This window comes from Vicia villosa, unplaced genomic scaffold, assembly GCF_029867415.1.
Source record: "Vicia villosa cultivar HV-30 ecotype Madison, WI unplaced genomic scaffold, Vvil1.0 ctg.000605F_1_1, whole genome shotgun sequence".
Lineage (NCBI taxonomy): Eukaryota > Viridiplantae > Streptophyta > Magnoliopsida > Fabales > Fabaceae > Vicia > Vicia villosa.
Genome location: NW_026705277.1, coordinates 406,838 through 419,526, shown reverse-complemented (window position 1 = coordinate 419,526; position 12,689 = coordinate 406,838). Strand labels below are relative to the sequence as shown.

The window sequence follows — 12,689 nt, the reverse complement described above, 5'->3', positions numbered from 1 at the left end:
CCAACAATGTCAAATTAATCCTACGGTTATTGTTACTCCCTTGACCGGACCCACCATTTTTAATGAATAAACAAGAGAAAGAATGAAGATGAGAAGAATGTTTGTCTCTTTCATGTTTCAAAGTTGTATTGAAATGGATGCATGAATGTATTTATATGAGTGTGTGTGTGTGTGTGTGTGTGTGAAAGAAGGCAAAAACTGGAAAAATCGTGCATAAAAATGCCCAAAAAAATGAGCGATGCGTCAACCTACACGGTTGTATGCATCGACCTCTGGCCCTCTATGTGTCAACCTACACAAGACAGTTAGGTCTAGAGTTGAAATGCACAACATGCGTTGACCTCTGGCATGCCATGCATTGACCTCTGGCATGCCATGCGTCGACCTATAGCTTGCTATGTTTTGACCTACAGCTTCTGTGCATCGATGTATACCTGGCAGAAGTGTTTTCATGAAAGTTTCCTTTTTTTTTGCTCAGTGGAGGTCGACCTCCATGAGCTATTCATTGACTTATGGTATGCATATTCACCCAAAACCATGTTTTTTTACTTGTGAAATTGATCCACGTGCATATGAACAAGTTTAGAATGATTATGGAAACATTTTCATGCAAGAGTACATCTTATGCTAAGAGGATATCGTCCAATACATTCTACTTCTAAAGACCTAGTTTTGACATCACTCAATATAAACTACTTAAGGTATGCACTCACATATGTTATTATGGCCTTAAGCTTAGTTCTTTTTCTAGTTGAATATGTAGGGTTTGAACCTTGATGGTGTTTATGTTGCATATTGTTGGTACTGTTTTGAGTTGGTTTGGCTATATTTTGTTATGCTTGTTTTGCCTCATGAATTATGTGGGTGTTCCAATTTAAATTTATATTTAGCTGCATAGGTTCTGAATTTGGTATATTGAATTTGGACTCGAAAGTCCACTCTCTTTTGTTTTGGTTTAATATATGGTATTAGAATGGTTTTGTAGACAGTGTGTATGTGTGGTTGCTTGGTTTCAGTTTGCACGTGAATGGCAATGACATAAGTTATATTGGGTTGGCACAAAATTCTTTGAGTTTTGCACATGATGTAAAATGAATTGAAATTGTTTGAATGATTTTGAGTTAGATTTTGTAGGTCGAAACATGGCTCGAAGCTTGAAAAAGGATTAGCAAGGTGGAATTAAAAGACTTTTGGCAAGGAAGATGGAAGATGCAAGATGTCTTGGAAGTACATAATGGAAGATGAAGATGGAAAGTTTAGAATAAGCCTTTAGGTTTAGGAACAAGATTTTTTTTTGTGTAATTTTTCTTTGTGGTGTAATGAGTAATGGTAGTTTTGTAATTATATTGAATATTATTATTGTAGTGAACATGGTTCCTTTAGTAAAATAGCTTGGAAATGAAATGATTTTTTCTACTCAAAATAACTTTGAATTTATTTTCCCACCAAATGCTCAAATTGTAATTTCAACCTTTCTTGTTTCAATCCTTTCATTACTTTCTAATGCTTTAGTACCAGGATACACCCAAACCACATTTTGGATAGCCTATGAAATAAAATCCCAAAAATGAATAAAGAGGGACTTTGGTCAAAGGTCAACCTTCCATGGTTGACTTTGACCAAAAGTCCAAGCTTGAGCAATTGACCTTAAAACTTGAAATGATTCATAATAAAACCAAGTAAACTCCCATTCCAAATCTCCATTTTTCTAGCATAAGATCCAAAGTCTAGACTTGTCATAAGAGTAAGTGAAAATGTACCATGTATTGAATAATGAGTAAATCCTAAGTATTGAGAATAGTCCTTGATGAATATAAACCCTAAAATCCATATGAATTCCCTACCTTGCCATGTGTACATCAAGTCTTACACCATAACTGGTTATCCAAGCAATGAATGAAACCCTTTGAATGATGATACCCAAGAACTTCCCTGCCCAAGTTCAAAGTCTTCTGAATGAAGTCATGTTGAATGCCTTGTATCATAAGTAATGATGAAGTCATACACTTTATGTAATGATCAAATCCCAAATGTTGAGAAGGATCCCATAAGGAATGTGTCATACCCCAAAATTTGCCCCCCTCTTTTCATTTTCAATGACTCGAGGTACAAGGGTTTATTCAAGCAACATTCTCCTAATCAAAGGTTCAAATCAGGGTTTTGTAACTAAGAAGTCGACTCAACTTTAACTGGTCATAACTCTCACATGGTTTGTCAGAAAATGTCCAACCAAAGCCTATTCTCAAGGAAATTTCATCCTCTACAACTTTGATATTGGGCCCAAAATCAAGAAATGCACCATTTGGGAGATATGGACAAAAACATTACAGGTCCTTTTGAAAGTCAATTAGAAGTCATCTTTTTCAAATGAAGCATACATGAACATGAAAGACTCAATGGAGATGAAACCAAAAGGAGTGTTTAGAGGACTCTTTGAGCTTTCTAAAAAGTCCAAGAATACCTCAAAATGATAAAAACTGATCAAAATACAAGTTGCACAAGTTGGGTAAAATTCATGAAGTGTTTGAAACCCTAATTGACTATTTGCACACTTTTGAGTATTGGGCCTCCAAAATCAAGTTATCCATGTGATATTGAGTTTATTGAGAGCCCATAAACCAATTTCCAATTAGTTGGTGGTTTTATTTAATTTAATTTTGGATTTTTTCATTTAAATACAAAATTTATCAAAATAAAATCATGGTATAACATAAAAAAAATCATGTGATTAATTCACTTGAATCCAAATTGGTTCTAAATTGGTCATAAAACCAAAGAACACGTGAAAAAATAGAGGAAAAGCAAAAGTTGCCAAGTTTGGAAAGATTAGATGCATACTTCTAAATCAAATTCTTTTTTATGAAATTACTTGATTCTCTCCCAAGAGATTAGACCTAAAATACTCTCCATATATATTACACACGCTGCAGCCATAAAGAGGGGGTTTTGGGAGCCAAGAGCATTAGGGTTTGCACTCCAAAATTTCAAAAGGAATTTGCACCACCAAGTCACGATCTCCAGCCATTTTCAAGCCCGTACGAGCCTCCATTCTTGTTCCTGCAGTGTTAAAGACTAATCCCAGTCCAAGAAGCGAATCCTAAACGGCCCAGAATGATGCAACCCGAGTACCCCGGTTTGGTATAATTTCAATCTTGTTCTTTTCTATTCAAGCGTTGCTAATGGTTTTCAACAGCTTATTCCTTCTCAGGAGGTCCTTTAGAGTAGGCTTGAGGCATCAGATGCAAGTTTCGACAGGTGAATTGAGGGACGCCATGGCTAGGGCACGTCGAAGCTTCGGCATAGTATTCGTATTTCCAGGACGTTTTAGGACAAACCAGTGGCATATTCAGAATCAGGGGAAAAATTCATGCGAGAAGGGTTCTTTTTTCTTTTCGTTTAATTCGTTTTTGCAAGTTACCAAAGAAGGAACCATCGGGAGAGATGACCGGAACTGTACAGTTCCGGTGGCCTGAGTTTTGTGAAGATGACGACCCACGCGTGGAGGTTGTTGATTGGCCCGTTTGAAAAGTGGAAAGTGGGGACTGCGCGCGCTGATCTATGATTTGAGCTTCAACCAAACGGACTCCTCTCTCCTCTCTCAATTGGTTGATCAAAAGATAAGGGGGCCCACACTTTGACCTCGTTTGAATGGCTCTTTTGAATATTTTCTTTTCATATTTGTTGTTTTGGGATGAAGATATTTTCAGATTGAGTGTACAGCGCAGATGGCAAGGTTGCATGACCTGAGACCCATGAGGCCTGGGTTCGAACCCTGTTGCCTCACCATTTATTTTAAGTATTTTTTCTGTATGATCTAGCGCGTCTTTCTCTTTGTGCACCTATGGTGTGTCTTCAGCCATCACCACCAGATTCAATACAAGCCCAGATCTAATGCCCAAGAACTGGAGACTTGCCATGGACATCTAGAAACGTACAACACGGAATCAAACCCCAGGTTCTTTTATATATAATTTTCTATTTCATTATTTTGTTTAGATTATATATATATATATATATATATATATATATATATATATATATATATATATTAATATGTTTAGTTTGATCAATTAATATAATTAGGATTAGGATTATAATTAGGATTAAGACTATGATCTTTAGGATTATTTTCCCGATTATCTTCCCCAATTTTTCGACTTAATTATTTAATTAATTTTAATTATTAAAAATCACAATGAAAACCCTAGATAGGATCCAAATATTAGGGTTTGCCCAATCCCACTGCCCATTTGGCAAAACATTGACCCTTAATTAATTCTCTCCTCGACCCGACTAAAGCTATTAGTCGCATTAGACGAGAGATAAAAGAATAAAACATGAGATTTAATTACAAAATTAAAACACACCCCATTTGTTGCCCGTGACGATCGAATCTATCGATCAGAGCAACCAGCAATACATTATTTAATCCGTTAACTATAATGATCAAACCTATTGATCATCGCAACTAACAGTGACATATTAAATCAGGGTTGTACGCCCAAACATTCAAAACACACTAAACCACGATACTACGGATTTTCATCCCTTCAATACTGCGATTTTCAAATCTACGATAAGGTAATTCAAAATACCTTCGAACTTCGCATTTCAAAAACTACGACAAGGTAACTCAAAATACCTTCAAACCATATCAAATCAAACTCTAATTCTAAGGCGTACAACCCTGTGCCCGAACTACGTTGACTCTGATTCTCCCTAAGGAGATACGTAGGCACTTGGATAACCAAGGCGAGTCCCCTTCCCTAAAACCTCAATTTAGTTCAAATCTCACTTTTCACCCTTCTCATTTCCTTAGCTATTAACCTCTATAATTTTGCCATAAAACTGTACCTTAGACTTAAAACCTTAGGAAAGGGTTAAGGGTGTCTAACACCTTCCCTCGACCTGATTATAATAATCTTACTCCGATCTCTTAACTGCGTAGGGTTTCCTATTCGCCCTTCAGAATAGGTGGCGACTCTAAAAAGCTTTAATTTAAGGGCAGGTTGCTACAGAATGCAAGACAAACCCTGAGGTCTACCTGATAGCCACAAGCATATGGAGATCAACCCTAATCCAAGATCATGAATGCATATTTATAGAGGAAAACCTTATAGCTTAAGGAAAAGGAAGTTCACAATGATCATGAAAACAAAACCCTAGCTTCCAACCATAATTGATGAAGGAACAACTTGAATCAACCTTGAATGAAAATGAGGGCTTCAAAGCAATAAAGAAGTCCTAACTCCTCAAGATCCTTGATCACATGCCAAGTTATTGATTAATTATGCATGTTATGTAAAATGACCTGATGTAAAGGTAATGCATATGAGGAGAATGAAATGCATAAGCCAAATGATTTGATAAAGGATAGGACAGATTTGGGATATGACAGATATGATAACTAATCATAAAAATGTGGGAAGATTAGGCCTACATAAGTCAGATGAAACGAATAAAGCGTGCTTCATGAAACTGGTGTGGAAGTTGCATAATGATGGGGAAGACTTGTGGTGTAAAGTGTTGAAGAACAAGTATCAAGTTTTTTGGGTCAAGCTCAATACGGATAAGGCTTGCACTGTATGTAGGGCATTAGGGTATGAAGGTATCATTCGAGATATGCATAGCGAGTGCAAGGATGGTTTTTCTAAGTAAATTGAGAAGTGTAGTGTTGTTAGGGCAAAAATATGAGAAATTTATGAAGGGTTAACTCTTATAAAGAAATTAGACAAAGTGGAGATGAATATTGATTCTTCTATCATTGTCAAAATGCTAGAGTCCAGCAAGATTACGAATATTGATGGATATTTGCTGATAAAAAAGATCCTACATCTCATGGAAAAGTATGAAGTGAATGTGGGAAGCGAACATGTGTGCGGCTGCACTAGCATATGCCGATGGTGATACCGGAGAGGATTTGGTTTTCAGAGAAGATATTCCAGATTTTATCAGGCATTTGGTTTCTTCTAATGTAATAGAGACCTTTGTCGCAAGATTGGTTCTCCTGTAGTTTTTTTTCTGTTGGTCTTTATTATCAACCAAAAAAAAGCCTTATTAAAATTGTAGAAGATATTCCAGATTTTGTTAGGCATTTGGTTTCTTCTAATGTAATAGAGACCTTTGTCCCAAGATTGGTTCTCCTGTAGTTTTTTTTTTCTGTTGGTCTTTATTATCAACCAAAAAAAAGCCTTATTAAAATTGTTTTGTTGCAGTCCTCAATCGATAGTCCTTATTACAATATACATATGTACACAAAAAAAGTTGTTCGACCCACAAAATTTTGCAGCAATCCAGATGAGAAACAGTGGGATAAGACAGCTCTATTGCAATGAGTATAGATGGTTATCTTCAATCCAACAGTGAGTCAAGGAGTGCAGCTTCTTCCTCCTGCGTGTAACACAGCACAAACTTCAGAAATGAATAGAGTCAAACTTTATAACCAAAGAAAATTTTACTTTGGAAGATTAAATCACATACCACCACCAAGGCATTAAATTCTGTCTCTTCATCTTTGGCGCTAATGACAGCAGGATCTTCAAGCAGTTCCTATTCATAAAATGAAATTAGCAACTTCTAGGATTATGAAATCAGAATTTGTAGCTCCTACACTAATCAGATTTATATGGGGAGTGAGAAAGAAAACACAAGAGACCAGACTCTGTAATGAGTGTGGAGTGAATACTTACCTCGTCAGCAATTTGTAGCATTCCATTTTGATCCTGCACAAGGAAAGGATAAATTTGTGTTTCACTAAAGAACACCGGTTTCTCATGCCCCATAAATAAACTGTGGAAACTTAGAGTAATTTCATATAAATTCACATTGGCATTCTGAAAAGTTTCCACTCTATTATAAAATGCATTTGATCTTCTCATTCTAATTATAATAAATGTAGAGATTCTAGTCAACTATAAAATGCATTTGATAGATAGAAGGCGTCGCAAGTAAATGGAGTGAAGCCACGGTTGAAGAGACAATAGTTGTTAAGAAACTTAAGCATGGAAGCTTACCTTCACAGCAACAAAAACAAGTGGGTCAGATGGTGTATATATCATGTAGTGTGCTCCATCCTGCAACAAAATTGTAATAAATTACCGTGTGCTATATTTCAAGGTAAGGCCTGTAGTGTTAGTATTCGTAACATATCAGATATTACTTTAGCAAACTTATAAAAGTATATGGGGGAAAATGCGCAAGAAATGTGTCTTAAAGTCTTAACAAAAAAGCATGATTCTTCATGATTATAGATACACAGCAAATAAAAGCTCAAAGCAACTTCTTGGGATCAAAATTTGATTATGTGGAAAAAATGCAAAAGAAATGCGTCTTAACAAAAAGTGTGACTCTCCATGACTGTAGATACACAATGAAAATAAAAACTCAAAGCAACTTCTTCAGTTCAAAATTTAATTGCATTGGTATAAATAATACTGATTCATAGAAGAAAAGAAAGCAAACATAATTGTAAACTCAACCCTCCAATGAAGATACTCCCCCCTGTCCCCAAATATAAGCACTAATTTGACAAAAAAATTGTCCCTAAATATAAACCTCTTTTCAATTTATTAGATACACTTTTTTTCCAAATAAACTCCTAATTAATACCTCTAAGTATCTTGGAATATGAAAAGTCAATATTAACTTTCCAAATACAAAGTTGTATATCTATACATAAAATGGACACATTAACTACCCTACCAACATTTTTTAATAAGAGTGGACTAAGCAAAAGATACTTATTTTGAGGGATGGAGGGAGTAATTTGTATTCTTGTATAGTTGTCAAGTATGCCAAGGCAAATTTGAGGGTGCGACATAAATACTTGACAATAAACTAATTTTTAATTTTACAACATAAATACCCCAATGATACTCAGGACACAACATGCAACATAGATGTTACTAGTTATTACTGTTGGAAACTATTTCCAATTTAGAGGCTTTATGTTTGATTTTAATAATTAGGAACCACTAAGTATATTTCTGATTTACTGCCATGATATCACGGTTTACTGAAATTAGAGAATGTAAATTTTATCCTAAATACTAAACCAGGCTAAAATTTTAGTCCTTTTATAAGTACTGCTGCTATATTTGAAATAGAAGCATTTCAATATTGACATTAAAGTCATTGTGATAATAAACATTAGCAGAATAACACAACAAACAAGGTATCCGTAGTCCATCATTGTCCCGGGAGACTTTGTCCCAACATATTGGAATACAAGAGAAACATGACAACATGCAGCACGGTGAGGCTTTTAAAACCTAAAATGTTTGTTTGTTCACCTTCATTAGTTTTCTCACTTTTAATATTTCAAAAAATGTTTGTAACACTTCTTTAAAAACGTGCATATTTCAGAAAAATGGTAGTTATTATGTGCATACTAGTATACAAAAACACTTGGGCAATAAAAAGTTTTTGTCCCATATTGTGACAACAATTTCTAAACATCTAAAATTCTAGAAAAGTAAACATTAAACGGGGGAGAGCTTTGCTTTTGTTAAAGATAAACCTTTCAAAAGACCACAAAAACGCAACATGTTTGTGCAATTGATGTTAATATTACCTCATTGAAGCGTGTGAGTTTTACACCCTCGGTTGCCAAGCCACCGCCTTTACCCTCTACAAAATGGAAATTATCAGCCATTGATTTTTGGGATTCCAACTCAAATGGTTATTCAACATATTATCACTTTAGAACGCCCATTATAATAAGTTGATCAACATTCCTAAATATGACAAGAAAAGACAAAGTCGCCTAGTAAATCATCACTAGCTTCCCATATATTACATTTACATTTTTATTTAATTTAACAAGGTACCATACTTGGTAATATGGAGGGGTGGGATTAGTGAGAAAAGGCGCCTAAGAAATACTTCTTTCTACCAAACAGCAATTCTTGACCCAATCCACACATGAAGAGTGGATAGAAAAGGAAACAAGTCATCTCCAAAGACTTAAGGGTCTATAATTTTTTCATTAACAATTATGAAAATACCAATTTGTTTCATTTAAGTATTTGAAGTGTGAATTAACGTTTTAATTATCTTACTTGTGACCTATGCTTATGAATTTAATTGTACATCAGTATTTCAAGTGATTTAAGGTTTTCTTTCTCTTACTAGTGCTATTTCATATTCATATATATGAATTTACATGCAAGTAAATATGAGTTTCTGAATTTTGTATAATCTTAAGATTCCACGATTTACGATTTTACTTTCCCTTCCTGATTTTGTGTGAAAATTTGATTTTAACTACATAGAAGTTAATGTTATTATCTTGAGGAGCTGCACCCAAAACAGCGTAAAATATATAGCAATAAAATGAACAGATCTGTGAGCAATAAATAAATCCTCATTCCTAAACAGCTCATATGACATGCTTGTAGGCTAGTAATTTCGTTTTCCTTTTAAAGGGAGCACCGATTTCCCATAAAAGACAATGCAATAAAGAAAAATTCATCAGAAAGGTGGCTTCGAAATCAAAGAGAAGCAAACAAATAGCAGGGCCAATCACTAACTAGGATATATCCAAACAAATTTCAAGCTTTTAGTAATCACATAAACTATAGAATCTTAGCAACATTAACAGCCATGTTATGAACTATAAAGTCCTCCCCGATAATCTGATTATTACCTCTTTTTAGTTTATCCTCTATAGGGTTAGAGCCATAGAAACGTTACTAGTTTAATAAAAAGCAAATAATATTTACCTGCATGAAACTCAAATACGTCTTCTTCTGAGTAAAATAAACTACCACGAGCTGTATAACAGTATCTAATATGGACAGAAAAATATTGTGATCAAGCACACTAGTTAATTCTATAAATTTCTGAATCATGAGAAAAGACAGGCATGCAGCATACCCACTATAGACCAGATGAATGCGTAATTTGGCAAGTGCGAAAGCAGCAGCAGGTAGAAGAGGTTCAAGCTCCTCGTAACTGACCTAAAAACATGGAAGAAAATATGAAATCTGAATGAAGATTTGACAACAATGACTACAATAACAAAAGTATTTTTCTATTAGCTAGGTTTGGCTACATAGACGTGTCAAATCAAAAGATGCCATACTCTTTTTGTCAAAATAACTTTTTAACTCAATTAAACCATTTGCCCATTTCATGAAAATTTGCGCACATTTTAATTTAGACAGTCAATTGCCTAACAAAACCATCCTTATTTATATAGACTTGGGAGTTTATATGTAACGGTTGGCTGTGAAGTATGGCATAGACATAGTATGGAATTAAGATTTGTAAATAAATGAAAAGGGAAATTGTCTTTTTAATTTTTATATAATAAGAAATTAGTATTATGGTTTATTATTGAAGATGAGCATATACTTCAAAATTGTTTCAGAGCTTTAACAAGAGTGAGTTGTACAGATTTACTATAAAAGGAGTGCACAAGATGGTATCAATATCAAAACTAATTGTTTGTTCTATTTTTAAAACTTAAAAGTCCTATTTGTATTGTCAATACAATGCACTCCTAAATCAAGATTAGATGTAGCAGCAACAATGAATATGCAAGCAAACTGATACTTCAATTATGAAATAGAAACTTACTTCTGACCATCCATCACCTGTGCTCTGTAATACATAGACAGGCCTGTAGAAAAATTCCACAATCTAAAGTCAAATTTTTTTTTAAAAAGTTTACCAAAATTCTGAATCTCTATTATAGTGCTGTGTCACAAGAGGAATCAAATCACTTGAAATATTTAACATTAGGATAAAAACATCATACAAAAGGTTTGGACCAGTGTTGTTAAATAACTGGTACAGTGCGGCTATCGTATAACGGGATTTGGAGCAACCGCGACAAAAGCTGATATGCTATTGGGATTTTGCTACAACTGCAATAACTGTGGCTTTTTGCATATTTGTGATAGCAGCTATGGCTTACACAACAGAATTTATTGTTTTTTATGCTTTTTTTCCCTAGAAATATTAAAAATATCATGTATGCTGCCAAGACAAAAAATTTCAAATGTTGAGTCGGTGATGAGTTGGGGCATACCATATTCCCTTCCCCTGTTTAATTAAATTTCTGTTTATGTACTCTTATTTGTGCGCAGCGCAACATGCTTTATTTTATATATAAGCATAACTTATTTCAACCAGTGTTGTCAATTACAGATAGGAGAAAATAGCGTATTATTAAAATTCCGTTATGCAATAGTGATATAGCGTCATCATAACATTTAGTAGTAAATAGCATATCACGGAACAATAGCGGCTTGTTAAAATTCTGATATAGCACGCTATACTGGCTTTTTCGCAACATGATTTCAACTGCATTGAGGCTTCCGCTATTTGCCTAATGCCCTATCCGTTGTTTCTTATATTGGATTTTTGTCAATCCGCTATTTTCCGCGATTTCCTATTAATATCTCTAGTTGGGACACAACATTTTTCACCGAAAACTATAAATATTGAACTTACATGTCAAGTGGGGATAGCAACAAACATTCCTCTCCTTCAGAACTGGTGAAGACTCTCCTTATCACACACTTCAAAGGTAGATTGTTTGCAGGATCAACCTGATAATAAAATATTCATGATTCGCAACAATTCGTATATAAAACTCTTGAACCCTAATTTCCTACACAAACACATTCTTATAAAATCTTAATTACCAAAAAATGTGATATGGAATCCATTAGCCTAAGCTCTTAGTTTAGTTAGCTACTTGTCATTGACAGTTAGGGGTTAGTTTCTGTAGTTAGAAATTGGTTGGAGTTAGTTAGGAGTTTGTTAGAACTCAACCAATAACTAACCATATGATAACCACACGCAATAATTGAATCTAATAGAACAGAAAATCACATAATAACAAGAAATAAAACTCACAAGTGTGGCAATTCGTTCATTGTTGTTAGCTGTGAGAAGCTTGCCGGTATCGTCTACAACAAAACCAGCCGGTGGACGGGGGAGTTGCGTAGGAGTGTGAGGCGGAGAAGAATCGGACGCGGAATTGGAATCTCTAGCTTCCGCGTCACTCTTGTTGTTATTCTTGTTGTTGTTGTGGTTGTTGTTTAGGTTTTTGTTTTTGGTGGATGAGGAAGGAGAATGCTTCTTTGGTTTGACATTGGAGGCGCTACAGCTGATAGGTTGGAGGCGAGGACTTCGAAACGAGAACGACGAGAAGCGTGGTTGATTGAAATTGGAATGAGGATAGGAAAATTGAAGTCTCGTGGAAGAGGGATAAACCTTCAAGGTTTGTGCCTGTGCCGCCATTTTTTGTTGTTGTAAATTCCAAGTTCAGTTTCACTATCATCTTATTAAACATATATCATTTCAAAACGGCAATAAGAATCTCAAAATATCTTTCCCATATGTATATTCGAAATAATTTTATTTTTAAAAATTTTATTGTTTAAACATAAAAATTAAAATATCTGAGGATTTTTTTGCATATGCATATCAGAAAATCATTTAAACCAATTTTAAATATGCACATGCGAAATGTCTTTTCAATTTTGAAAAAAACTACATAACTACATTGTTAAAATCGGATCAACGTACTAATTAAAATTAATTAATTTTTTCTGATAAAATGATTAGAAAATAAAAAGTACATAAACTCAAATAAAATATCAAAATATAATACAATAGTTATTCTGAAAGTGCAAAATTTATGAATAAAATAGGCTACTGCTGATTATGCGTAA

The 12,689-nt window shown here is 34.4% G+C and overlaps 1 protein-coding gene across 2 annotated transcripts; it reads right to left on the bottom strand.

Annotated features, from left to right (window-relative positions):
• Window positions 1-5,844: 5,844 nt before the first annotated feature.
• On the bottom strand, window positions 5,845-12,311 carry LOC131629778 (uncharacterized). 2 transcript variants are annotated; one of them, XM_058900569.1, is made up of 11 exons: window positions 11,869-12,311; window positions 11,461-11,558; window positions 10,582-10,624; window positions 9,877-9,959; window positions 9,723-9,787; window positions 8,573-8,628; window positions 7,014-7,073; window positions 6,821-6,833; window positions 6,690-6,786; window positions 6,481-6,549; window positions 5,845-6,390 (listed from the first exon to the last, which is right to left on the bottom strand). In XM_058900569.1, the coding sequence occupies exons 1-11, from the start codon at window positions 12,253-12,255 to the stop codon at window positions 6,324-6,326; spliced, it is 1,038 nt and encodes a 345-aa protein (XP_058756552.1). In that variant the 5' UTR covers window positions 12,256-12,311; the 3' UTR covers window positions 5,845-6,323. The 2 variants fall into 2 exon arrangements, with proteins under 2 accessions (XP_058756552.1, XP_058756553.1); XM_058900570.1 differs by lacking the exon at window positions 6,821-6,833 and having other exon boundaries at window positions 5,855-6,390; window positions 6,690-6,722; window positions 11,869-12,306.
• Window positions 12,312-12,689: the final 378 nt, after the last annotated feature.

Bases quoted from the DNA above. Each gene is read 5' to 3' on its own strand.
- LOC131629778 (XM_058900569.1), bottom strand. From the start codon at position 12,255: ATGGCGGCACAGGCACAAACCTTGAAGGTTTATCCCTCTTCCACGAGA. The intron at 11,559-11,868 runs GTGAGTTTTATT...TTTTATTATCAG, and splicing joins ATGAACGAATTGCCACACTT to GTTGATCCTGCAAACAATCT. The intron at 7,074-8,572 runs GTAATATTAACA...ATTTTGTTGCAG, and splicing joins AACTCACACGCTTCAATGAG to GATGGAGCACACTACATGAT.